This window comes from Solenopsis invicta, chromosome 3 (assembly GCF_016802725.1).
Source record: "Solenopsis invicta isolate M01_SB chromosome 3, UNIL_Sinv_3.0, whole genome shotgun sequence".
NCBI classification, from domain to species: Eukaryota; Metazoa; Arthropoda; class Insecta; order Hymenoptera; family Formicidae; genus Solenopsis; species Solenopsis invicta.
In genome coordinates this window covers 23,733,016-23,760,928 of record NC_052666.1, presented here as the reverse complement: position 1 = coordinate 23,760,928, position 27,913 = coordinate 23,733,016, and the positions used below count along the sequence as shown (strand labels likewise).

Here is a 27,913-nt window from a genome sequence, read left to right as displayed (position 1 = left end):
GTTTCGTTATTGAGGACGAGTGTATTGCAATTCGTAAGGTACAAATAGTACAAAGGGTATAAGAGTACAAACATTACGTAGGAACTAGATTATGTGGACATAGAAAAAGTACAGTTCAGAGACGTGATGTAGCAAAGAGAACTTTTTCCGTTTTCTCTCTTCTCTTATATCACTCGCAAATTGCGAATTGCGTTCTTCGTGATTTCGCCCTGATTTTATCTTTTTACGAGGGGGAGGGGAAGGAGGATTCGTGCCGAGATCGTAAACGCGTCAACAATGTGTGCACGAGAGAAGTCTACCTGAAAAGGACGAATCTACCGCAAAAGGCTCTTTCTCTTTGCAACATTTCAAGCTCAAAACGCAGAGCGGTCAATATATATATATAAATAATTAGGCTGTAACGATTGAATCTAAATCATTATGCAATATTTATTTACGTCTGAAGTCTTGCTACTTAGATATCTTCATTTTTCACATCACTTACGCGGCAACTCTGACTGCTCTATTTAGGACAAAGATATAGACGAGAGAGAAGTGAAGAAAATAATGAACATGGGATCTCGGCACGAGTCCTTGGGACTCTCAATAAACGTAACATGTCGCGCGTAAATCCTATGTCAGATTATAATAAATATTATATAATAGAACAACGTAATAATAAATATATTTATATCTTGTATATATAAATATGTGTATGTATATATATATGTATGTATATATGTATGTATATATGTATATATATATATATATATATATATATATATATATATATATATACACATACATATATATGTTAGAGGAAGAAACATGTCGACACAACTAGCGCTAAACACCGAGAGAATTCGCTTTATTGTATATTCTCCACTGTTTTATTTACAGCCGTATCTTAAAGAAACTATATCTTACAAAAGATCGACTGCATCGACCAGATAACTAGAATTTGCAACGGCGGTAATCGATATCAAAGCTTCTAGCACGAAACACATATTACTCATAAACGCCTACGTTAAATCTCGACTTTGCCTCCTTTCTCTTCGCCTTTTCTCTTGTTTCATGTGCAAGCACGCAACACACACACACACACACACACACACACACACACACACACACACACACACACACACACACACACACACACACACACACACACACACACACACACACACACACACACACACACACACACACACACACACACACACATGCACGCACGCACGCACGCACACGCACGCATCATGCACGCGACATTCGCGCGATCACGCACGTCATTTATTCATTCTCATTTGCTTCTGTGATCTTCTAATCATCACGTCTGTTGAGCATGAAAGAAACTCGAGTAGGTCGCTTCTAGTTTCGAGATCGCGTGTCGATTGCGATCGATCTTGATCCCCTTTACCTCCTATCAGTTCGGACAGCACTCTTCTTGACGGATTTAAGGCTTAATGATATGATCAGCCGTTGTACTGTATTCCTACTTCGAACGTCTTCACTTTTTTTCATCTCTATCGCTCTACTTTTGAAAATTACGATATACACACTTGTACATCGATTTGATCCTGACCACTCTGAGCTTTCTGAGCCTGCCGTAAAATAAGTTTCTCTTGATAATACAAATGCAACGTCGGTAATAAAATTATTCGTGCATTACGAGTCACGATCGTAACAACGGTACTAATTATTTTCGTTCTTACGACTCAATTTCTACGACAATATGTCTAAAATTATATTTATAAATCTTCTTGTGCGTATTTCATCTTTTTAGGTATAAAAGGACTAAGGTTCTCTGTTTTGAATTTTTTTTTAGAATATTTATGGTAATATCTACATGGTTTTTTTTTATTGAATTATACATAAACATCATGCAAGGCGCTCGAAAATATGGCGTTCGCGGATCGTACGAATCGATTTCGAATTTGTTAAATAGAAAACCGAGAAAAATAGGTCTTTTTCATTGTCAGTATTAACTACTTCTAATTGTTTGTCAATTGGATTTAAAATCTATGTAATTGTCTCATACAATAATGGTCAATGATTTCATTCATTACAAAAATCCATAAATAACATTTTATTCGGATTTTACTGCTATTGAACATACTTGTAATCTATTTCTCTCGTCGCTATTTTAGCTTTCGAGTCATCTGCATCTACGCGACAATTGTTGTTCAAGCTGCAATTTGTACTATGTGGAAGACGGATATCCGTGAAAATGTCCAAGTGCATTGGAATACGAGCACCAATTATTCAGGTTACACACAGCTGTAGAGGACTCAGTGGATCAGAATTTATGCTTAGTGCCCTGATCGTTCTCCTGACATTCGTTTCAGTCTTTTGAGAGAGAAAATTCGACTTATCTCGAATCCTCGCTCGTCTCACTCGGAATGGATACAAAAGTTTATCGAACGAAGAAGATTCATTGTTCCCGTATTGGTCGAAGGCCTATGCCGAATGGCTTCGAGTAGGTTGGTTCTAAGAAAATTCTAGCCCTTTCTACTTCTACGGATGGATATTTTGTCGTCTACGCAATCATGTGTGAAGATATTTGAGCGAGCGTTATATCGAATATATGACAAAACCATATAGCATAGAAGGATTGCAGTGACACTTCATCGCACGATTGCAAAAACGTTACGACATTGTAAAACGTCAGTTTTTAATATTGCTGCAATAATATTACAATATAATACAACACGTTTCGGTGTTTTTAATAATAATTCAATTTCCATTATGTTAATACATTTTAACGTAACTTCCAAGAATTTCATATGTCCCTAAATTAATTTTTACTGTCAAAATATATGTTATTAAAATCACTTCATTAAAATGTAAGTGAAAAGTATCATCATAATGACTGCGCCTTTTATTCTGTTTTATGTGATTTTTTTAATTGCATGAAGGAGAACTCTTCATGTGGTAGCAGTAACGCGTACTGTTCGTTGAAGCATAGGACATTATTTTTCACAATATTTTTGCCGTAACATTATTGAAGTAACATTGTAAAAAATATTTGCAATATCTTTGCAACATTACACCGCAATATGCAACGTTGCTGCAAGCCGTCTGCGCTGTATGAGAGGATAATGGCCACTCTTATTTCTCCACGATTACGTTTCTTTTGGTCGATTGAATTGAGGAAATCGTCGTTTTAATATCTACAAGAGAGAAAAATTTAGAATGTTTGCAAGAGGTATTGATTCAATATTTATCAATGAACTCCATTTCGAGAAGATTTGTAGATATAACTATCAGAAGATTACAGATCGTCTGAGAAGTACGATTGATTGTTTCACTTCCCAAGATTCTTTTATGTAACAGATAAATGCTGTTTTCTCTATCGATTCGCACGATATTGTGGAATCGATACGAGATAACAGTGGAATCGTCTATTCGCTGCTATCGCGATGGAACTTCCTTCTTTATCGCATGAAATTCGATTCTCTCGTTCAGTGACTCTGGTTCTGCGATTTTTGCTCTGTAGAGCGATCACTTAGGGCAAAGGCTATGATAGTGGCAAGCGATAGACATCAATACACACGTAATGTCCCTTTATCGCATGAACCCTGCTATTACTGATAACAAGTTCATTTGTGTGATTTAAAGATTTCTTCCCTCTTTGTGTCCCCCCAAGCAGAACAATAGATTACGATAACGTTGATTATCGAAATAATGTTGAAATGATCGATCGAAATCGTGACTCTTAATAATCAATTTGGAGTCATTTTGATGTAAGTTATTTTTGATGTCATCGTAATTTTTTGTCTTGCTTGGGTTTTTTACAGCGCGGTAAAGTCATCAGAGGCTATTTACAAATATCAATGACGGATAATGGAATGACTATTTACGTCGAAATCTCTAAAAAGTGGTCGAGAAGGTATCAAGGAGACTATATATAATATCGTGCTTTGATAAACCAGCTTTAAGTTCTCAATACGCATTTCTGGAATTTGCTGAAATTGTTCTTTCAACGCGAGTCACAGTGATATTTTTTGGCGCGCGTGACGGTGATCTATTTTTTTTTCTTTTTTTTTAGAAAGTGACGTTAGACTTACACAATGGCGCTGTGTAAATTTTATGAAGTCGCCAACATTTATATCGACGTAATAAATTCGTACAAGGCTAGCTAGAACACTGACCGTCGATAAATAACAAAATAATCTACTGTTTATGTGGGACAACTAGTCTTTATGAGTATCTTTCTGCCGACGTCCTCTGTAATTGTGATCAGATTACGTATGTAATATCAAAACGCCCTTATCGAAACCCCGAATCTATTTACTACATACCGTTAGCCGAAATTTACCCTGAAATCGATAGAAATTGTCTGCGTATGATCTGTCGTCGTGTGTACGTATTAATGGGTTTAATCGTGATCGGATGCGTCTAGAAAAGTTCTGCCCGTCTTTCAATGTAACTACTTCCTGTAACATCGCCTGATGGATGTTTCTCCTTCGTGATTCAACTTCATTTTTTCTGATCATATGAAATACGCCGGATCGTTCTCCGCGATGACGTCGAGCCTCGACAGTTGACTCTTGGCTCGCTGCGGGATCCCACCGGTCTTCCATATGACCTCACGGGACCCCTTGCGTCACATGTAGGTCGGTTTCACCTTGTAGGCCCGCTTCCACACCTCGCACAGACACACGGTGCTGTGGAACCTGTAAAAGATCGCCAGCGGCATCGAGACGTGGGTGATGATCGTCCACGCCCACAGGCCATAGAAGTGCAACTGCACCGGATGCGACTCCGCCCGTGACTTTTCCAGCGTGTTGATCGCCCACATAGCCAGATTCGTCACCAGCAGGAACGTGACGATCTCTCTGCCCGGCTTCCTGCGTATCTGCTCAGCGGTGGCGACCGTGCGCCTCGACGCGTCCAGAATGAAGATGGTCTGGCAGGTGGTCTGGACGACGCTGGCCAGAGCGGTGACCAGCACGAGGACCGTGTGCTTCTGCAGGGTGAAATGACCGCCGATGATGGTAAACGTCGAGTAGATGAACATGCCGGTCTGAGCGGCCACCAGAAGGATGTTGTCGAGCTCCAGGTTTCTGCCGCCGTCGTAACGCAGTTTGCGCATTTGGAACATGCCGATCAACGTCGCCAGGGTCGACATTCCGTAGAGCGTCAGCTCGCAGATGTTCACCTCGGTCACAGCGAGGCCGACCAGCTCGGGCCGCGAAATGAGAACGAAGAAGAGGATGAGGGAGATTATGGTCAGCACTAGAATCAGAATGCCCACGAAGAGGCCCTTGTGCGCGCGGGCGCAATCCACGCTGTAATGATGAGGCGATTTCCTGCGAATAATTGAAAGTTCGTCATTCGAAGTTCGTGCATTCGTTTGCTTAGGTGACGTAAGTTCTAGTGACATTTTATTACGCGGTGTCTTCGCGTTAGAGCATTGTTCGCAATCGACTCTTCGATGAGCCGCGTGCGTCAGCGGAATTTGTTCGTAAACTGGGTTGTCATTTGCGCGCTTCTGTATTGTTGCGGCAACTGGGTAGACGTGTATTATGACTAGAGCCGTAGGCGAGTGTATTATATTATCACTATACCTGTAGGCGTGTGCGTGGTGACGCGGTGGCGTCGCGGGCAGCGTGAATCCGATTTTCGATATGTTTTTCCACATTACGTATAAAATGGCCGCGCAAATCAAGCTATATTCTATTGTGCACGGGAAGAGGAAAGGGCTGGCGTCTTGCACCAACGATCCCATTATATTCGTCCTTCTGCATTCGAACATGTGATGAGGTCCCTTGAGACCGCGTGGCAGTCGCACGTGTTGTTCCCCATGATGAGCATGGATGTGTCCACCGAGATGAGCTCCTTTCGAACCTAAAAGTTTGAAAATTAGACAGATCGTAGAATTATAATTAGAAGATTATCCGTTTAATTGCCTTTACCTAGTCTGTGGGAGATTCTGAGGGAGTTGTTCTCCGGATTGTAGAACGTGAGGATCTCGTGTTTCGTTTCCTGCACGAGAACGTTCAGCCAAACAGACAGATTCGTGCCGATCATGTGCATTAGTCCGAAACGTGCAACGACGCGATGACGATAAACCTTCATTTGCTAGAATATGAGGTGATTTTATTATTTAACTATCAAAAACATAAAATTTGGATCCATCTATCTATATATTTACATCAACATATTTTTTATTTAAGTATATTTTGATGTTGCTTGTTTTACATATATGAAATATAGGTGATTTTAATAACAGAAGAAGGAGACAAGTTACCTTAAAGAACATATCCTTTTCATCAGCAATTTTTTTAAATAGAAATTTGTCGTATTAATATTTCTAAATTTACGAGACAATAAAAGTTTAAGTTGGTGAAAATTCTTAATATTACAAGTAGAAAGAATAGTACACGTTACATCGATAACTAGCGCTGGAGCATTTATATAGTAACGTTTTACTATTGCTCACAGGGTTGTTCACCCTTCTGTTTCATTAACCTCGTAAACGACGAGCTTGTGCAAGCTCGACGCTTCCGTCAGTGAATTTTCTATCGAGTTACACCATCGGAGTTTTCCGATATAACAGGTGCAGCGATTCTCAAGAAATCAATGAAGTAACTTTCTTCGTATATATGTATACATATATTTACTTTTATAAAGTAAAATTTCTAATTCTGACGAGTATGTACAATCTTCTTATAAATTTTGTTGTCATATGATTTTAAATTGAAATTAGTCGTAACGATAATAATTGAATATTGGTAATAAGTTACAATGAAAACTTCATAAACGTTCCTAGTCACCATGTCTAAAATCGGAACATAAGGCGGAACAAATCGGGACTTCTTAAAGACATCGTTTAGACGTCTTTTATCGTGTCATAAAGCATCCTAAAGATATCTTTAAGACGTGTTATATGCTGATTTTGGATAAGTACTGTCTAGATTGATACTCTCGGCGAGAAAATTACACTTAAAATCGATCAAAAGAGTCGTTAAGTCATTAAGAGAAAGATCGCGAGTCGTGAGAACGGCTCGCGTAGACGCCATTCACGCTCACAGGCGCCCACTCACCTCATTGTTCAAGAATATGAAGTACATTTGGATGAAGATGAAGGCCATTCTTGTAGCGGGCGTGACGGCCAGCATGATATTGTGACACTTGGTGTTCTGTTCCAGCTCGAAGTACTGGCCGAATTCCAATCCGGAATAGATCATCGAGCCGATGCCGAACGCCACGGCGCCCATTCGCAGATAGAAGCTGCCGTAGTGCTGGACCCGACGTACCGGATTCACGTGAGGGCATCCGGTCTCAGGCGCGTCGCTGTCGCCGCCGGCGCCGCTCGACGATCTCGACGAGTCCAGATCGCACACGTCCTTCTGCTTCTCTGCTCCGCGAATTTACGGGGAATTTATGGGAAACCGGTTAATTGCAATCAATTATTACCGCGGCAATGACCGCCGCGCCGCGTCCGTCATTTCGCTCGAAATCGGTGAACGTTCCCCTTTCGGCGATCGCTGCCGGCCGAGAGAGGAATTTCGACGAGAAACGAAGCGAGGTCATCGCGGTGATATACGTTAACGTTGCGTCACCGTACGCGCGAATATAGATTGATCGGTATGTAAGGCTGCGATTGCCAAAGCGGCGCGGACGGTCTGATCACGGGCGAGCTTTATCTACTTCCATGGCACGCACGTACGGAACAAGTTCGCTCGTAAAAACCGAATCGATATTTGCTACGGAGCCGGAAATATTTATTACGACAGGTAGGGACGAGAAAACGACCGAGGTAAATTTTTCACTACATGTTTTTGGACTCACTTGGTTTCGTCTTGCTGCTGCTGAACAGCATGGTGTACATGTACATGAGGAAGATCATGCTGCCAAAGTAGAGGTAGAGGTAGAAAGCCTCGTAGAAAGACGGCGGTATGTACGTGGATATTACTTCCGCCATGGGAAAGGCGATCCCCATCACAACCAGAAGTTTCCCGTACAGCGCGCTCAAAGTGGTCGCCAGGGCGTCGCTGCAGCAGAGAAACGGAAATTGAAGCTGCACGGAACGCGGATCCGCGTCGCGCGCGGATTAAATTCTCGCTCGAGGAAATAGATCCATCTCCGGCCGTACTTTGAGGAATCACGCGCGCATTCCTCTTCAGTTACCGCACTTGCCGAACGGATCTCCATTCGAAATGCAACGAAAGGGAGGGTGTTTTATAAATCCGCTCGTCTACAAATCCCACGCCGGCCTTTGTCGGCAAAGGATTGAAATTAGCGAATCGCGCCGAATGGACTAATAATTATTCCCTTTAAACATGCAAATCCGGACGTATCTCATTTACTGCCGCAACAATTAATTTGATTAAAAAAAAGAACGAAACAAATAAGGCGCTAAGAATAAATTAAATAACACAAAAAAGCCAATAAAAGACTAATTATTTTCCTTTTTGTTTTCTTATTGCACTGACCAACATTGCGGTCTAAACGTTTATAATATTTTGTTAATAGATATGTATACTTTATGCACAGTTACTCGCAGTGGCTTTTTTATTGTGTTATTTAATTAATTTTATTAATTTCGGCAGAGAGAATTGACAGAGTCGCCATGATTTTTTTTCCAATACAAAATCTGCGTGCGGTTAAATTCTCCTTCTCGGCCCTGGCCCAGATAATAACATCTTTTCTCGAAGGAATCATTGAAAACGGGAGATTGAGGGCAGGCTGCGCGCGAATGATGGATCGTTAGCTCGATGTCCCGTCATCGTGTAACATTACAGCGGAGGTACCATTGGCCGCAAATACATCCACCCCCGTAAGAATTGGCTCAATTACGAGTAATCGCGTGGTCGCCTGTACGCGTGTGTTTGATTCATAAAGTACCGGTAATTGCGGTACAGACGTCGGTCAGGATAACCTGGAGGATCATGTGAAATTTTCCGTGGCGCGACCGGCGCGGCATTCCCCTACGCGATGAATTGGGGAACGAAGGCGAATTGTAACATTGCGTATCTTGGAGAAGTGCACGGTAAAGGAACAAAATCGAACCGCGGGAAAAGTTAAAGAAACTCGTTTCAACTTCGCGAAGTTTGTCGCGCGATTGTATTATGCAAAATAATATAGACGTTCCGTCGAATCAACAATTCTATGAATACGTAACGTTGCAATTGCAGTTTGAAATCGTTCTGTCGCTTTGCGTAATTGCAGCGAGTAATACCGTAAATCCGCCGACATAATTAATAAACTGTAAATTTATGGGTGTAGTAATTCAATTAATATTAATGGTCCCAAATTGCGTAGCTGCACACAAAATCATTGCACGCGTATGCGGTTACACGAGATTGTCGACTGCTCCTTTGTTGTATAAATAATTACATAAATAATTCTGATTAATAACTGCGTGTAACGCTGGAAATCAGCTTCGATTAGGAAAAGGCTCGAATTGATCGGGAGAGACGGTACGTCAACCTCGATGGAGAAATGTTCGATCCGCTACTCACCAGCCAAGGTTCTTCCACTTCCGCTCGTCGGTGACCTCGAGGAAGGTCGGCGCCGGATAGCAGACCGCCGGAATCGGTTGTGAGGAGCATGGTAGGGCCAACGCGAACTGGGGTGGCCGGTGAACGCGAGAAGGTGAGCTGCTGCTGTGTCTAGACAACGTTTCCGGCGAGACGATTACAGCAGATGGTGAGGCTGGTGACGGTAGCGCGACCGGCAGTCCTGGCCAACTATATAGAACATATCTATTATTATATCATATCTATTAGTATGCCTCTCGTATCTATTAATATCTATTGGAGTGTTATTTTTTTCTGTTTTGCTTAGCGCGAAATTATGGCGTTCCCCGTTCATGTTCTACGAACGTTATTAATTCGTTAGGATAACGATATCTCGTGCCAAATGTCCGATTTATTTCTACGATACTTGTAATATATAAGAATTTTCGTATCACGAATCTTCGGATTTTTAAATCGTTTTTTGTCCAGTGTTTTCACACGACAACTATCACTTTCAAAATATAAAAAATATCTAAAGATAGAAGCAGTAACTGCCAAAGTTGAATTGAGGAAAATTAAATAATTATATTTAGTACTGATTATGACATGAGCATAAGTGTTCTAAAATGTTTGAGAGGTGTAAATTTAAGGATACAACTTATTTTGTGCAGCAAGCGTATTTTGAATTGAAATAAAAATAAATTTATCCACTTTCAAGTATAATATTTATATATCGAAACGTTATTGTCTATTTTTTATGGATTTTACGTCATGGAAATTATGAGCAGCCTCGCGACCACGCCTTTAGCCAACCACTAATTCCCATTAGCAATTTTAGTTAATTAATTACTTGCTTAATAAGCTCCATATAGGCCTCAATTATTTTTTTAACGGGCTTTTATTCTTGTGACAGCGAATTCATTTATTATAACATTAATTCTGCATCCATACCTTTTCATGATTATATTTTATTCCTTTTGGCCGTTTTCCAGCTAAGACACACTGCGTTACACTGTGTTATACCGTGTAAAGTACTTGGAACGCAATTTAATTTCATAGTGTAACACAAGAGTGCATTATAGTCTTTCATTCTTATTTTTACAAGTATTTGGCGCATCTATAGATTTATCTACTAGGATAGACCAATCTTTCAAAGTTGACAGTTTTTGCACTAGATTTCAGTAATTTAATACAAGTATCCTTCTACTGGCTCGCCGTGATAATACGCGATGCGCTAATTTTATCGCTGTAATACAATAAATTTTCATACTTGGTTAGTTTCATGGATCTATCAGACGTGGCTATCAATCAATTTTCTTTAATGTTGGTAGTACTGATGTGCATTACACGCTGAAACTTAGCTTTTTGTCGTGTCAAGCAGTGTAACACTGTGTCACTGTCGGTACACTCCGTGTTGGACACAGTGTTACACTGTGGCCTCTGTGTAACTTGTTGGAAAACCCCTTTTAATTAGTCGCGTGTAATTAATCATCCATAATTAACTTGTATTAACTGCTGCTATGTATATAGCTTTAAGAAACGTATAGGTATAAAAAGAGAAATGGATATAACCGTGAAAAGATTGAGACATATGCTAAAAGATAGAGACACGTGCGAATGCACTTCGTGATTTTTATATAAATCCACGCGCCCGCCTGATTTAAGGTCAACGCGGTGCCATAATGTTTGACACATTACATTGACACTGGCTGCAGGAAGAGACCGACTAGTGCTGATGGCTTTGTGAGTATCATTAAATGACATAGCGTTGACTTTCTAACACGGGTCATTTATCTAATAATAGTCATAGCCGATCCAGTTGATCTGATACGTAAAACGAGCTTTTTCTTGCTCTTTGTACGCGGGTGCAATTTTTATTTCGCAAACCTAAATAAGAATTCGTGCAAATAATAGAATTTATCTGAAGTAACGTTTAATATATTCGTCGAATCGTAAAAGAAATATCTGGCAATATATTTTATTTTAGGAAATTCCGTATTATTTTTAAAAAATATTATTTTAATAATATTATTTTTTAATAAAACCTGATAGGGGGACACATATAATAAAAAAAATTGTAAAATTTTTTATAAAAACCAAACAAATTCAATTTTTTAAAACTGAGTTATATGTGTGCGTCAAATTGTATCTATCAGTAGAGGCATATCATGAACAATTTTATTTTGTTCAGGCAAGAATCAAGTATAAAACGAGAAACATAAATTTATAAGTATTCAATATAAAATTTCCGTAAGAACTACACAAAAAAATCGAGAAAAGTTGTTAACCTTTTTCTTCTTAAATAAGCTTTCGTAAAATATTAATTTTAAAACTTTGTTTTTATACTTATTACATGTCCAGAGAAAAAATATTTATACGAACAAGTATATAAAAGAATATTTTTGTCAGTAATAATTTGCAAAATTTTGTAAATAAAAAGTGGAAAAAGTTAATGCTTCACAAGTAGAAGTTTTTTTTAAAAAAATTTTTGAAATTTATTTGGTTTTTGTAAAAAAGCCTGCACAATTATTCTAGCCGACTCTAGATACTATTGGTACAAAAGTATTTTCTTGCGTTCTTTCTTAGATCATATTTCTCAATATTCGCTGCTATATTACCTTAACTCAGCCATCATCAATTTCACTATATTTTAATCAAAGTGACGTTAAAATATACGCGAAGTGAGTCGGTTTGTTCACCGTCGCAACCATTATCACAAGAATGGCGCGCTTTGACGTTTCCGACGGGTTTCACGAGATTCAGCGTTGCTCCACATATTTTAGAAGATAAACGATCCAACGTACAGTTGACCTAGCCCCGATATGTTGGGAGTTGAAAAGGGAAGAACTCCGGTCCATTTTTTACAAGCTGCACGCGGAACGGCGTAACAAATATTTCGCAGCAATGTGGCTTCGGCGTGATACAAGGGCAGCGATAGAAGGAAAGCAGGGGCTCGTGTATGTGCTCGCCTCCAAGCTTTTTGAAATAATCACGTAGCGTTGTGGAGCATTGGAGCGAGAGAGGGTGTCATTGGCCGAGGGAAAAAACGGGTAGGACAAGAGGGAACTGAGAGGGTTGATTCAGTGGTCGAGTGCCGTCCCTCGTTGCGAAGGGCTTGAAAAGCCAGTACATCGCCCATCCTTTGGTCGGGAGCCTTCCGCCGCCCTTACGCTATCTTCCGCCCATCGGCGTCTCCCCTCGGCATCTTCTCCCTTTTTTTTCGCAACTTTTCTCGGCCAGGTTTATTACATTATTAAAATTCTTCTCGGAGGACTTTGACACAACGCTGACCTGGTTCCTTTGCTATTTTAATTTGCTTAGAGAGGACGGTGAAGTTCGCCTGAATTGTGATCAATGTCCTGTGGTGCAGCTTAACGTCATTTACTTTTATTAAATTTAATTCAACTGACTGCGTCCGTTTCTGAGGTTTCTGAGAAACTCTGGAGGAGAGTGAAGAAACGATCGTGATGCATTCGTTATTCCCACATTTTCTTTTTTTAAGCCGTTGTTCGCTGAAAATTCGCATTTCCATGTTCGCGTATACTCGCCGAATGGAAGCGTGTTCCGAATATTCTCACACGAAAAACGAGTTGCAATTTGTCACACGTTATCGCGTATATGATCTGACGCTTCCTGGCACGATTTTTCTGAGGAATTCTTCACCTTTCGCAAAAGGCGTCGCCGGCATTTCATTTGAATTCAATTGCCGCGCAGCCATTGTCAAAGTACATCTTTTATTCAGAAACTTGGGGGGGGGGGAAGGCTCCTCGCGCCAGTCCCTTTGAACTTTGTGTGCTTGGGAAATTCCAGCTCACTCTCTTTTCCATCATTTTCCGCATATTACGACGGGAATTACGCATCCGAGATTTCTTTCGACAAAGAACATCGATTCTATCACTTGTCATGTCACTGTCCGTCATCTGGTATCCCTCGCATATCTTTCACTTCCTTCCCGTTTTATCCAGCCTCCCCGTCTTTTTCGTTATGAAATGAAAATATAATCGGCGTATTTGTACAACGTAATTTCTACTTCAAAATGTCTACGACATTAACGTTTAATATAAATCCCGTTAAATTATACACATCAACGTGCATGTAGATAAAATTTCGGAGGAACACCTCTGCGCCCTTAGACGCGACAGATATCGAGTGGCAGCGTAGTGAAATCCTAATACCTGAGTGACGTCTCCTTGATGAGCATACCCGTGACCTTGACTCGCACCTTCCTCGATCGTCTCGGTGGTACGTTGGCCCTCATAAACGGCCCTCACCAACGGATGACACTATCACGGCCCTCCGGCTCGTGACACGGCACTCGCGGACCCCGCATCACAAACTGAGGCCCTAACCGGAGCAGACCGGCTCCCTGACCATTGTATCTATCGTTCCTTCTCTCTGCGTATATCATTTCTCTCTGTCCCTGCTTGGATATGCGACCGTTTGATAGCGAGCTCGTTAGCGTTGTATCAAATTTGCAGCGGCGTAACACGCCGTTACATCGCCAGCGCGCCAGCTGATCGGTTTGTCTTGGCTACGTGCCGGGAATTCGAAGCGAAAAAGGGTTCGGAAAACACAGATCAACACGAGAATTTGGAGAAAAAAGAAAAGAAAAATGTAACAAGACAATGTGTATTAGATACAGAGCAAAGAGTTGCGAATATATAAAATATTAGAATGGTTAGCAATACAAAATTGAAAAGAAGATGAGAAAGAGAGAGAGAGTGTAAGTGAAGAAGTAAGTTGAGTCAGAAAATGAAGAAAATTCTTTACAGATTTATTGTTGAAAAAATTGAATTCTAGAAGTAGGATAAATTAATAATGCCATTTTTCCTAAATAAATTGTTTTTATATTTTACGAGATTTTTCAAAAAATTACACGATAAATGTCATATCTAAAATACGTTAAAATACTGTATTCTAATATTCACTTCGACTTTTATTCCGTCTGCCTCCTGAGATCGGCGGCCCTCGTATATTTACTGGAAAATATCTGACGGCACTTTCCCGCCCCACCGAGTCTACCATTTTCCCATCAAGACGACAAATTTGACGAGAGTGAAAGAGGGGGGAAGGGGGGAGGGCTTTTTCGTCGGAAAATTGTCGGATATAAATTTTTCAACGTGCGACACTTCTAATATGACCAAAAAATTTTTTATCCCCCATATGTGTAGGGTAATGAAATACCATGTATCATGTATAATTCGCATTAAATTCTAAGAGCAACCGTTAAAATTATTTTATTAGAGTCTATTTAGACATGGTAGAATGATTACTGGTCATTAGTGTTCATTGCATTTTCATAAAAGCTGAATTTTTTATGAATTTGGCATATAAAATTATATCATGTGTTGAGAGAAGTCGTAAAATGATCGTGAGCCATTTGCATCACGAGCCGTAGAATCACTCTTGTAACTTTACAATTTCACAGTGGATAATACTTACTAACAGCAAAGACATTATTTTAAAAAATTATTATTATTTTTTTTTTTCAAATAAAATATATTCAAAAGTGGTCATAAAACCTAGTTCTGTGGCACTTCTTACAATTAGTGTGCAAGATCTACACTAAAAGAGAAATATTTTGATAATAATAATTAAGCTTTGGCAAAATAATTTCATATAAATATTTGATTAATATAACCAAATGTTTATTAATTATATTAATAACAAACAAATAATAGTGACTAATCGGTTATCAAACCGTCACTAAATATTTTCAATATTATCAAAAAAATAGTCTTTTTTAACCGTAAGTAAATCCTTCTTCTTAGCAGTAGAATTGAAATGTTTCTTATTTTTATTCAATCTTACCATTTCGATCAATATATATGTACGCATCTTAATATCCTTAGAAATTCGCAAGATATATTACGATGTAAATTTCTTCCGCTATCAAAATGCGAAATGTCGTCTTGAGTACATGTCTACGTTGATTGAATCTGCATGTAAATCGACAGAATAAGCTGCTTTTCTGATAGATTGGAGAAGAGGATTCGGAGAGTTCCGACACAGCGGAGTAGCCTGGGGGAGGTGAAAGGGTGGTTAGGAGGCCTCTGAAGATCGAACCGGAAGCGAGAGGGAAGACGGTGATCGAGCGTAAACCATAACCGAGTGACAGGTCAATATTAACTCTGACGCCAATGGTCGCCCCGCGTGTACGCGAATTCACGTTCGATATCCGGCGGAAGTAATCGAGTTCCGCGGATGGACCGAATACGCGCGCAAACCAGACGCTCCCGTATGCCGGAATTCGAGAGGGACTTGGCATTCTATCCGGTAAATCGGCTCCATTGGAGACGTCGCGGCCGGCGTCGCGGCGGACAACGCGTAAAAGCCAATGCACGAACAAAAGCATTACTGTATGAGATATCGCATAGAAAGCCGCACGCAGTTTTTTCTTTCGGTTGCAACAATGACCAGATGACAAGTACATTGTTAAATCTATAATGTCGAACTGTGCCCAATTTTGAACTATTTTTAAATCATTTTAAAGGCAGCCGCTGCTTCTACTTAATCTATCGTTAATTTAAGGATACTTTAAGGACTGTACAATATTATTTACAAATTGATAAAATTGAAATTGCAATGAAAATGAGATGCAGTTTTAGATAAATAAATTTTAAACAAATAAGTGGATCTAAGTGAACTTTTGCAGAAATATTTATTAGAGAGTTTATTAGCACATGTATACAAAATTTGATTAAATTCGTAATACTATTTTCTTATTAAATTTGCAAATAAGTACTAAAACGCAATTTCACATAAGAATCAAGGACAAACAAAAAGTAATTATTTTTTAAGCCAATAAGAGAATGGCGCACAAATTTTACACAATAATGTAATAATAAAACAATTTATGAAATTTAAAAATTTTTGGTAATACTTAAAGATATGACAGAGTTCTTAATTAAAACAAAGGAATTGCGATAATTGAAGAGATGTATTAAATTTGATTCATATACACTTCATTGTTTTATATTTTAATTCTTCTGTGCATAAAAATTCATTTTTCATTTATTTTTTATCATTTACTAGATACATACATTAATACTGCATACTTTGAAACTAAAGAATTTAACATATAAATGGGTTGATCAAATGTAATTGTTTTTTAATCGCATATTACGTGTTAAAATAATAAATTGCGGCACACCGTTCAAAATAACAAAATGACAACATTTAACTTAAGAAATTAATTTAAATTTGTCTTTTTAAATACTTAAAAGAGATGAATTCTCGTTTATTTGAAATTATGTATACGAATAATAATTTTAAGTATCGCGCGAAAACATTATAATAATATTATATAGATATTTTTAAACAATGCTTGTAACTATTACGTTATAATATCAATGACAGCAAATGTACAGGAAAGAATTGGCGTCAACACAGTTCCCTTGTCAAAAATCTAAAAAATTCACGTTAAACGGACGTGAGATTGATTGCGCGGAGGAAATCGGCATGTCGCCGCGAAATCGTCGAGGCATTTTTCACGATCAAGTTTAATTGCCGGCAATGTACGGAGTGCAGGGTCACGTACCCTGGAAACCGAGGGAAATGCGCGTTAATCGCAGACGGTGATTAATGCTGCCCGCCGGGACCGCCGGCGTTGGTCACTCCAATGAAGAGACGTGGAGAAACGCCGGCTCTTTAGGGGAGGTTGCAATTTACGTTGCGGTGATGCATACAAAGCGGTAACAATCGATACAAAACGGTCGAATCGACGGCGAAATGCTTGTTTCTTAAGACAATGCTGGAGTCGTCTGTATTATCAGCAAAAATAACATGTTAAACAAGTTTGTTAAACAAGTTATACTTCGTATTGGTTTTACAGAAATGTAATTTCTTTTACAGAATTGAAATACTCATGCCAATGTATGATTTTGATCTAAAAAAAGCAGGAATTTTAATTACAGATTTTCTTATTGACTTTTACTTTAATATGGCGACCAAAACCATCAATTCATGAACACATTTATTTTGTGGAAACGTTGTGCAGGTTATTTATGCGAAATAAAAGCAGAGCCAGCTGTAGAATAAATGAATAAATAATGTTGAATCGTTAGAATTAAGTGAAGCCTAATTTAGGAAAATAAAATGCCTAACAAATTGTGTATATGTATACGTGAGATCTCAATATAGTATATACAGGTCTGTGATGTTTCGTAAATCAGTGAGTGAATTGAATTCATCGGTAAAACTGATTACTCCAGCATCGCCTTAAGGACATACTTTTTATATTCACTCATTTAATTTAGTACTTAGAGACTTTGATTAAATTAATGTATTATTTTTTCTATTATTTTATTATTTATTCTAGCAATTTTTTATTCAATACTGAGGCTGACTTAATCGAAGATCGAAACGTTCCCACATAAAACTTAGTAAAAACTATTAGGAACTTGTATTTTTTCCTTTGCCTGGAATTTTATTTATATTATTTAAATATATGAAAAAATATGCTTGATACTTTTGGCTACATTTATTACAAAAAGTTATAACATAAGATTTAAAAGCACATGATAATCAGCTCAATTCATATGCTCACTTTTTTTATATTTGATTATTTTTTTCCCTTTACAATTTTAAATCAGTGTCAATTATATATAAAATTAAAAGTTTGCAATTAAAAATTTACGCTTTAAAAAAAAAGAATATTTTTCTATACTTTTTTTCTTTACTTACCAACTGTTTCGTAATTTTTTAGTCAAGTAGCCAATTCACGTGGCGTGCGTGAATCGTCAACGACCGCGAAAATTAGCAACGAGGGAAAATCAGCGAGGTATGTCTCGAGTGGCGTATATTATGGGGTGTGTTGATAGCAGGGGGGCAAAGTACTCACTCCTGCGCGAGCGTCGTGGTCGATGGCTTCTCGATTTCCGTGCTAATCGTGCCACCGTCTGGCGTTCGAAGCGCGGCCTCCAACGCGGCCGCCTCCTCTTCCTCCCTTAATTCTTCCGAGGCCTCCTCGGGGATTGTCGTAATGTCCTCAATCAGTGGAAAATCGTTCCCATTTTCCTCCAGATGATTTTCCAGCATGGGATCAGAATTATTGTCACCTGGCCGCGTCACTTCTTCGATATCAGAATCGATACCCTGTTGGATAGGATCATCGTAATTGGTGTGTCGTTCTGATTTTATGCAATTTAAAATCCTTAAGCCACATAAATTTAGGTATGTATGCGTAAGTATGCATGTTTGTTAATGTTGTTATTTGTCCAGAAAATTTTATTGTCAGGGAAGAAACCCATCTTTCCCAGAATTTTTTAACTGCGTTGTTTAACTTGCAAGTGACTGAAGCAAATACGAAAAATCACTCGATATATCTGCTAAACTAGCTTTTTCAAATAAAGTGACTGTGTAACTACTGTAATGGCAGACTCAATTCAGGCTAATCAGAAGTTTGCGTTACGAACAAAAGTAATTATAACTAATATAAGCTAAAGTTCTGAACGTAATAATTAATTCAAAAAATTGCCTGTCTGAGCTGTCATTTTTGTTAGTTATTGAGTGTATATTACACTAATTAATGCGTACATGCTAGTAAAAGTAATTATGTTGAAACATACATAAATAATTGGTCTTTAATTGCTCTTATATATATTCATAAACGCTCAACATTATTAATTAATATTAATAATGCTACCAATAATGAAAACAATTACAAATTTGTACTTAACAAATAACTCTATTCACATTTATTTTCTTTAAAGATCTGTTTTTATAAAACAAATGCTTTTCTTATTATTGGATTTTTAATTTCAGTTGAAATGCAATTTGGTATATATTTCACATAATTACTTTTAGGCTGCAAATACGTACGTTTATACAAGCACGCTTGTGCAAGTCTATCGGAGCATCTAGGTGACATAATACACAGTTATCGCAAACATGATATACACGTTTCGAATTGACTTGACAAGTATACTTTATAAATTTACTTATAGGTATGTGCATAGCTGATTTTAAAAACTGTCTTATGCTCATCAAAATAATCATAGAATATTGAACTATTTCCCGTATAGGTCACAACCAATTATTTAGTAAAATTAGTAAAAAGTTTTCTCATTTTATGTATTACTGAAAAAAAATAACAAGTGTTATTAGAACGACATGTGTATAATGTAAGAAAAATTTTTCGCATTTTTCGGTCTTACGTTTCACATTACGAAAGAGGATACTAATTCGTTTTGCTAAAAAAAGCTTATTTCTCTTCTAATATCGACAAATCAATAGCGCTGCGTTCGATGAACGTCACATGAAATGTTAATGTTGTGATTTGTCCAGAAAATGTTATCGTCAGGAAAGAAACCCATCTTTCCCCGATTTTTGGACTGCGTTAACTTGCAAGTGACTGAAGCAAATACAAAAAATCACTCGATACATTTGCTAAACTGGCTCGTTCAAGTAAACTGACTGCGCGCGCGCATGAGCGGAATAAACATTTGATAAAACGTTTAATCGAATAGAATACTTGATGTAGCCATTCCCACAGAACAGCCAATTTTACAAGTGTCCTACATTCGAGTATATTTACGAGAATATTGAATTTGTCTTTCGGGGCATGTGACTTTATTGATGCGGTATTTCAGTTATTGACATATCGGTGCGCTTTAATCCGATTTTAAACAGAATAGTCAAATGTGGATCTGAGAATATCCCGGATATGACTTGTAACCAAAATTTATCAAGCTCCGACATTCCCGTGTTCCAGAAATTATTTTCCGTCTCTTTCAATTGACGGGAATTTAAAGACCAATTATCGAATTTTCATACGTAGACGTTTTAATATCATTTTTACAATACTTTTATGTTCATTTTACTATGTCAAAATTAAGCTTTGCAATCCTACAAAAGTAATCATCGCGAATTTTGAAAATGTATTTGAAAATAAAAAGGGAAAAAAAATTCGTGAATTCAATTATATCCTTTTTATAATAACCCATCGTAAGTGAAATGGCGAGTCAAGGATCTCGTAAGCAATTCCATAATTTGCGCCGCGCCGTGCCATTCGAAATCTTTCCGGGTAATTACCCCTGGTTCAGACTCAAGACAGATGATTTTTAATCTACAAGAGATGCCTCATCTTCCCTCCAGCGTACCTGTGCGAAGTCCATGTAGAAGGAGTCCCTGGAGTCGGAGCTGCCCTGGCGTAGCCGGAGGCTGAGATCCGGCGAGCTCTCGCCCATCTTCCTTATCTCCTTATCTCCCTCTCGCTTCTTCACCTACCCTCGGGCTTAACCGTACCTCTCTATCTCTCGGAGAGTCTCTCGACTCTCCCTTGCGCCTCTCCGCGCTCCTTTCGCACCCCCTTTCGCGCGCCGACCCCCTCGTCTTTGTCTTCGACACGAGCTCTTCGCTCCTCTACGGACGGGGAATTCTAAAGAGGGTGGGCCCTTGCACACGCAATCCACCGGGTTTGCAGCCTGAAAGAATCGGCCCTTGAGAGATCGCTACACCGCGCCGCCGCCTCCACCTGCCCTTTCGCGCGAGAGGAAGAGAGAGGCTGCGTTCTCGACTGCGTGATGCGAAAAATTCCTCGTGAAAGAGTCGGCGTACGCACGTGGCCCTCGTGTCCCAACGACAATCCTGGATATCAACGGCGCAGCCTTTACCCCTTCGCAAGAAAGACGATCGCGCGAGACGCACACGTCGGGAAGTTATGATTTTCATTTCGACGCTTATCCCGATTATTAGTCGTCGAAGAATATCTCCGGGGTAGTTGCTGAAAATTGCTCTTTAAGACTCTTCGCTTAAGAGTGCATGTATCACTGTGAAGCTGATTTTACTTAAAAAATTGTTATATAACTTTGTAAATAAATATTACTTAAGTGATACATGACGTTTATAAAATTTTGGGTTTTAATCCTGCATTTTTTCCAACTTTTTCTTATTCCTTGGTTGGCAAAATTATTAATACTTTTCACTCATTATGTATTTTAAACAGTGAGAAAAGAGCTGTTTAACTTGACCAAATTTTTCAGGTATTTAAATAACTTAAATACATAAATGTTTGAACTGAATACGCAGAGATTGTTTCAATTGATGAAATCATTTCTTCAAATTGAATTTTTTAAATTGAAATGAAGATGTCTTTGAAGAAAACAAAGATTTATTTAATTTTAAGGATTTGATTTTGACGTTATCAGCTTTTGTTTAAATAAATTATTTGTTTAATTTAAATACATAATTTTTTAATTCAACGAAAGTACTGACAAAAGTGTGAGAAATAATTTAGTTGTTCTGGTTTTAAAAATATATTTTTTTCATTAAAAATAAAATGTGCATTGCACAATCAAACTATTTTAAAACAATAGTTTCAAAACAAGAACAATTTGTCCCGAATTAATGTCAATTATTATTTTCAAACTATTTTGATTAGATATTTTAGATAATTTTATATAGATAACAGTAAACACTGTAAAAAATTAATAACTATATGTACAAGTATAAAAAATATTATTTATCTTCAGGGTGATATATAAAGTTTTATGGAGTTTGGTTTTTTCTTCTTTTTTTTTTTTAAATTTCTTAATGTACTTTCGTTGATACTTATCGCGTGTTTTACGCAAAGAAACTTCGACTGCTGCCGGGCAATCTTGGAAGCCCTTAATTGCGTAAGGTGTAGGGCTGTACTTTGTAGGAAACTAATTACGCCAGATTGAAAATTAAATCTGGCTCTCTTCGAATTAATTATCCCGTTCGCAGCATGGTGATAATTTCAATCGAAACTGTAAAATATAATTATGGACCGCGACGATTGCCCAGCGGCTACGTAGTCGATAAGCGTTCCATATGGTAAACCTACAGGGTATTTTATTGATGTAAAAAACACGGAGAAGACGGAGCGAAACCTTGTATCATAGATTTTATCGGCAAGGATTAATTAAAATGCATTGACGCGAGAATACGATGCGAAACGTACCGTACGAAGTTGCCGTTTATCTTAGGGGAAGCGAACTTATGTGCTTAGGCGCTTAGTTATGTTGTCTCTAAGTCTTACAGGCGGGTCCGCTGTATTCGGAGTTGTCGTCGACGGAGTAACAAGATACTCAGCTAAGACGCTACTTTATGCCTGGGGAATGCATAATTACTCTCGTGAAAGTTACTGCCGGGCTTTCGGCCATTACGGCCCTCGAAACTCGAACTCGCTTCGCGAGTCTAATGTAATTCACGATTGTCAAGCGTCGCCGCGTCTCGCATTTCGACAGCGAGGAAATTGAAGAATGGCCGACTCGCTTTTACGCGCGCATTTATCGCATGCGTCATTTGTTAATTGAATATTGACAGGGATACGCGCGAAATGCGACGAATGTCGAGATCGAGTTGCATCTAGATTAAAAGATACCTGCCGAAATTGTATCAAGCAGCTCGGTTTATTCACTCACCCGCCGTGAGGAAAGACAATATTCCCTGTACCTTCGGAAGACATTTGTCGCCCGTACGAGTGATTCAGGTCGATGAAACGCTTCCTTGCCTTGGACACGGGGGTCTCTAACGTCAATGAACATTCTTCCCGTTCAAGGCTCGCCCCTAACGTCATTCCACGACGGACCCTCCCGTTTGTCGAACGTTTTATGGCCGGGATACGTGGCATCGAATATTTCTCCATCAAAATGACTCCCCGCGCGCATTAGGGAAACACTGGGCACAGCGAAATAAAACGTGGGGTCGGACGCCTATGTTGCGGATCGACCGCAGTAACACAGATAGTTTCGCGGCAACACGTATGCCGAATAATATCCAAATAATATATCGAACGCGAATATAATTACTTTCTCGTGTTATTCTTGGGTATAGTAATTATTAAGATTATTGATCTCTTGTACGCTTAGGAAATAGATTCAACTCTTCGCTTTGCGTTATTTAAAGCAGTTGGGATGAATAGGGCCTATATACTTTATTATATATCTTTTTAAAAATAGAATTTTAAAAATACTTAATATTATATTTATTTTGCAATTTATTTTTTTTTTTAACTTTATTTAACCCTTAAAGAAAAGACGACTGTCGTGGAATATATCTGAGGTGATATAATTTGCGTTAAATTCTAAGAGCAACCGTTAAAACTACTTCGTTATTGTCTATTTACACATTGTAAGATGATTACTGATCATTAGTATTTGCTGTGTTTTTATAAAAGTTGAATCTCAGTTTTGCCGAAATTTTTACAGATATATTACACTCTATGTAATTTTGAGAAGTGTCAAATATTAATTTTTTAGTCTACCTAGCAGGCCTTAAATGTGAATTTCAAATAATACTATAGAATTTAATGAGTGTATGAACTTGGCAAATAAATTCATGTTATATGGGCTGTGATGGAACGCACATGGAATATAGTCATGTGCGTCTCTCTTGCAACGTGATTGCAGACGTTATATAATGTTTAGAAGTAAAAAAATTATTTTAAATAGTTTCAAGCTTTATTTAAAAAACTTTTTAAGCCAAAAAAATGATTAAGAAAAAAAATTTTTTTAAATATATTTTATGAAATGTTAAATCTTGTTTTGTAGCATTTTTTTATGTAAAATCTATGAAAGATAATTAATTTGCGTTTGTGTATAAATAAAAATATAAATTAATTATTAGTATTCCACAATCTTCCTGTTATTCCACAAACGCTTCCTTCAATTTCTTTCCCTCTTCAGTAAATTAAACTATTCATTCTACATATCCGTTGAACTTCTACCTATGGGGTGATTGGTAGAATTCTATGGCTGGTATAAACTGGTATTGGAATTGTGTCGCATTAATATTTACCGAGTTATTGTCAAAGAACAGAATAATATTCTACAATTCCCTCCTTTCCTCTACCAAAGCGGTAGGAATACGTGTTCTATCTTCTTCTCTTTGTTTTAATGTTTTTTTGACATTTAGCTAATGTATGTACATATTGATGCAATTTATACTTTTTCTTTTGTTATTTTAATTAACGAAGCACAATGCTTTTATAAACAAATCAAATTGAAAAAAATTAAACGAAAAGATGCATAATGATAGTTCTTTTATATTTGGTGTAAAAATAATGTATAGACGTCACAACAGAAGTAAGACGCAATTATAAAGAAGTAAGGAAACTGTAACAGTGTCGGTGTGGCAGAAGGTAAGGCGAAAGACGGAAGGCGGAAGGATTACATTCACAAGAATCGATACGGAAATTCTATATCTAGCAGTGTGTTAATATTATCGCTTCTCTGTTACAGTTGTTGTTTTTCCCAGAATGCCGCGGCAACGATTTTCCGTCGCGTGCCAGCGAAAGGCAGCATATTTTCCACTCCACGTTCCATGCCGCGTAGCAGTTCATTGCCTTTTGCGCCGGCAAAATGTTGCGTTCGCGATGTTTTATCTAAACTATACGTCTCTACGTTGCTAGATGCACGCAATAAAGCACGCAACGGGATGAAAAATAAACGTCGGCAAATGATAGGCCGGGAGCTATCGAGTCACATCGGAACGCAGAAGAAAAAAATGTTAGCTACTTAATATTAAGCATGATATTTGTAGAACGGTGAAAACTCATCTCATTCATATATAAATTTATTTAAAAATCTCATTTATATAAATTCACATAAATATTCTCAAATTTAAATATTATTAAATTACAATTAATGTAAATTGGAGCAAATAACAAAGCTTTATTATCTATTGGCTCTCTGTGAAAGGCCCTCTTCATTTTAATCAATTTTTAACTCTGACAGCACATAATATCGCACGAATATCGCGATAGCGTACAAATATATGTATTATGATATTGTACGAATATTCGTACGATATCTAAAATATTCATATACGATGTCTTGTGCTGTTAAAGAATTCTCATATACGAAGACGATTGAGGTCACGATATTTTCTCCAGAAGTAAAATCGCCCAAAAATACTTTTGCAAATTTCGGCCATCTATTTCAAGAATAGTTCGACGTCCAATCGATCTTTGCGATGTTGCCTTGGAATTTCGCACAAAATATATCGCAGTTAATTGACAGCTACGCGTGAATTAATGACAAATCCATCCCAGCGTGGTACAACGTGGGTCATCGCGTCCCGCGATTTCGAACCACGAAATCGAATTACGGAACGCACGCGTATTTGATTTAACGCGAAGCGAAAGTTTACAGATGCGTTCAATGTAATGGTCTTTATTCCCTTCGGTGCCGAATACGCCGCGATTCCGGCGCGTCTCTCGCTCGTCGTCGCTCGCTCGAGGAGGGCCGGCGAAAGGGAAAGAGAGACGCACTTACGGGGTGAGCTCAAGGCATTCGCCGCCTTCCGGCGTTCATCTTCCCAGCACCCTTCATCGTCGTTCTCCCGAGGGCGACGCATCCTCCCTCATCGCACATCGCACTGCCCATTGTGCAGCAGCAACAGCAGTCCCTCGCTTTCACTTTCATTCGGCGCCTCCACTCGCCGGGCTCGGCCGTGTATCCCGTCATCTGCCGTCTTCCGCCTCCACCCGGGTCCACAACGAATCCATATCCCGTAATCGGTGCCTAACGCCGCCGCTGCCGCCACCGCACCACCCACAGGTTGTAAACACACGCACCAACGCGTTTCTCACGCATACGCGGACCTGAGAGAGAGAAACCGGCTCGCGGAGTGCGTACGAGCCGCGCGTTTTTCCGCGAGCTTTTTTACGCCGCCACCCTTTTTTTCATTCACGAGGGAGAGATGAAATCGAAAAACGCGCGTTTCTCATTTTTTGTTTCCTCTCTTTTCTCGTTGCCGGCCTGTCGACGGATTTTTTTCTTTTCTTTTTTTTTACAAATCTCCAGGAAGAAGGGGTTGTTAAACTTGTTGAGCGAGAAGGAGACAGGACGGGACCGGTATGAGGGGGGAAGGTTGTTTTCCCCAAAATTTCGGAGTACGGGGGACGGAGCGCGATCAATCGTGGCGCGTGTATACGAGGCACGGAGTCACTTCGGCACCTCCCGAAGGGCGCGCCGCGCGAGACATCGACATCCTGCGAGAGCCGCCGGGCTGCTGCGATGGCCCGGGCTTCGCGATGGGAGAGCGCCCGCGCCACGACGCCGCCACCCGTCGCACGCCGCTGCGCCGAGCGACGTCGTTGCATCGCCGGCGCACGCCCCGTGGCGAGAGAGGATGGACCCCCCCTCCGCCTTCTGACTCAGACGGATAGGATCGGGATGACGTTCCGTCGATACCGCGTCGATTTTCCAGAGGAAATTGGAATCTTGGAACGGAGACCAGATTTATCTTCATTGATATCCGTTTCTTTCTTTTCTTTGTAAATATTCCTGGTGTAAGGATAATTAGAAAAAATTATATCTCATTTTGTATAGAAACATGATATATTCACTTAGGATACAATTATGTCTCATACATGCTTTTACATAGCTTAAAATAAAATATATTCAATCAAAGATGAGATAGGACTATGTATATATATGGTCATAGCAGGATTTTCGCGCCTGAAATAATATTACATACAAATTTTATTCTTTTAAACTGTGTGCCATTTCAAACACAGCTCTTAGATTGAATCAGAATAAGTAATATCACAGAATTAAACTGACAAGTCTATTTTATATTACTGATGCTAACATAGTATCCTTTAAGATTTTCCACTCCACAGAAAGTGAACATTTGGAATAAATTGCAGGGAAATCTAGGTTCAAATCCAGGCCAAGGTAATATTTTTCATAACGGATTTTTTTACTTTCTCCAAAGAGGGAAGGTCTTAAAAGATGCTACGTTAATGTCATTAATATAAAATTAACTTGTAAAAATTGTGTTTGAAGTTGAAAATAACTGTACACAGTTCAAAAAAATTAAAAATTCTAAATAAAATCACAAAGAATATTATTCCAGTGCCAATATCCTCCTATAACCGTATACAAGTCAATCTAGTCTTTAATTATTTTATATACAAAACATGGTATACCATAGATTCAATTGTTACTTATTGTAAAATATAATATGTTCAGTTTATAATTAGTGATAAGGTATAAAGTATTATAAAAACATGTATAGTCTGTTCTACAAGAGCGTATGGGTTGTTTCTAATAAAAAAGCAGAGAATTGTTAAAAATTTGATTCAGATCTATTAATAAATTCAATAAAGTAAAATGCGTTTACTTAGTAAGTTGTCCAATCTTCTTCATTATCGAGTATGGCTTGGCAGCATCGGGGCATGCTTTCCACGAGATTTTTAGCCATTGTTCTCAGAAAAAAATCTCTAAATTTCCCGTATATGACGAACAAGCTGCTTTGAATTAAAAACATTTTTTTCCCTGAGTTTGACCTTCATGGCTGCCTACACATTTCCGATGGGATTAGCATCAGGCGACTAGGAAGGCCAATCCAATGTAGTGATGCCATTTTCAGTTTTCCATTCCATACACGTATGACTTCGGTTTTGGGTTGTTGTCGTTTTGAAGCACCCATGAACTATTATTTGAGCTAAACCATCTTTGAGCAGACTTCAATAAACAATTATGATAATTCAT

General features: G+C 38.5%; 1 protein-coding gene across 4 annotated transcripts; it reads right to left on the bottom strand.

Annotated features, from left to right (window-relative positions):
- Position 1: 1 nt before the first annotated feature.
- LOC105201023 (proton channel OtopLc) lies at positions 2-26,604 on the bottom strand. Of its 4 annotated transcripts, XM_011168857.3 has the most exons (10): positions 25,688-26,604; positions 20,549-20,872; positions 18,289-18,542; positions 9,450-9,677; positions 7,777-7,979; positions 7,029-7,342; positions 6,233-6,247; positions 5,898-6,063; positions 5,550-5,829; positions 7-5,291 (listed from the first exon to the last, which is right to left on the bottom strand). In XM_011168857.3, exons 2-10 carry the CDS (start codon positions 20,633-20,635, stop codon positions 4,586-4,588), a joined length of 2,253 nt encoding a protein of 750 aa, XP_011167159.1. In that variant the 5' UTR covers positions 20,636-20,872; positions 25,688-26,604; the 3' UTR covers positions 7-4,585. The 4 variants fall into 4 exon arrangements, with proteins under 4 accessions (XP_025993773.1, XP_025993774.1, XP_011167159.1 ...); XM_026137987.2 differs by lacking the exon at positions 6,233-6,247 and having other exon boundaries at positions 4,586-5,291; XM_026137988.2 differs by lacking the exons at positions 18,289-18,542; positions 20,549-20,872; positions 25,688-26,604 and adding an exon at positions 13,622-14,109 and having other exon boundaries at positions 2-5,291; positions 9,450-9,692.
- Positions 26,605-27,913: the final 1,309 nt, after the last annotated feature.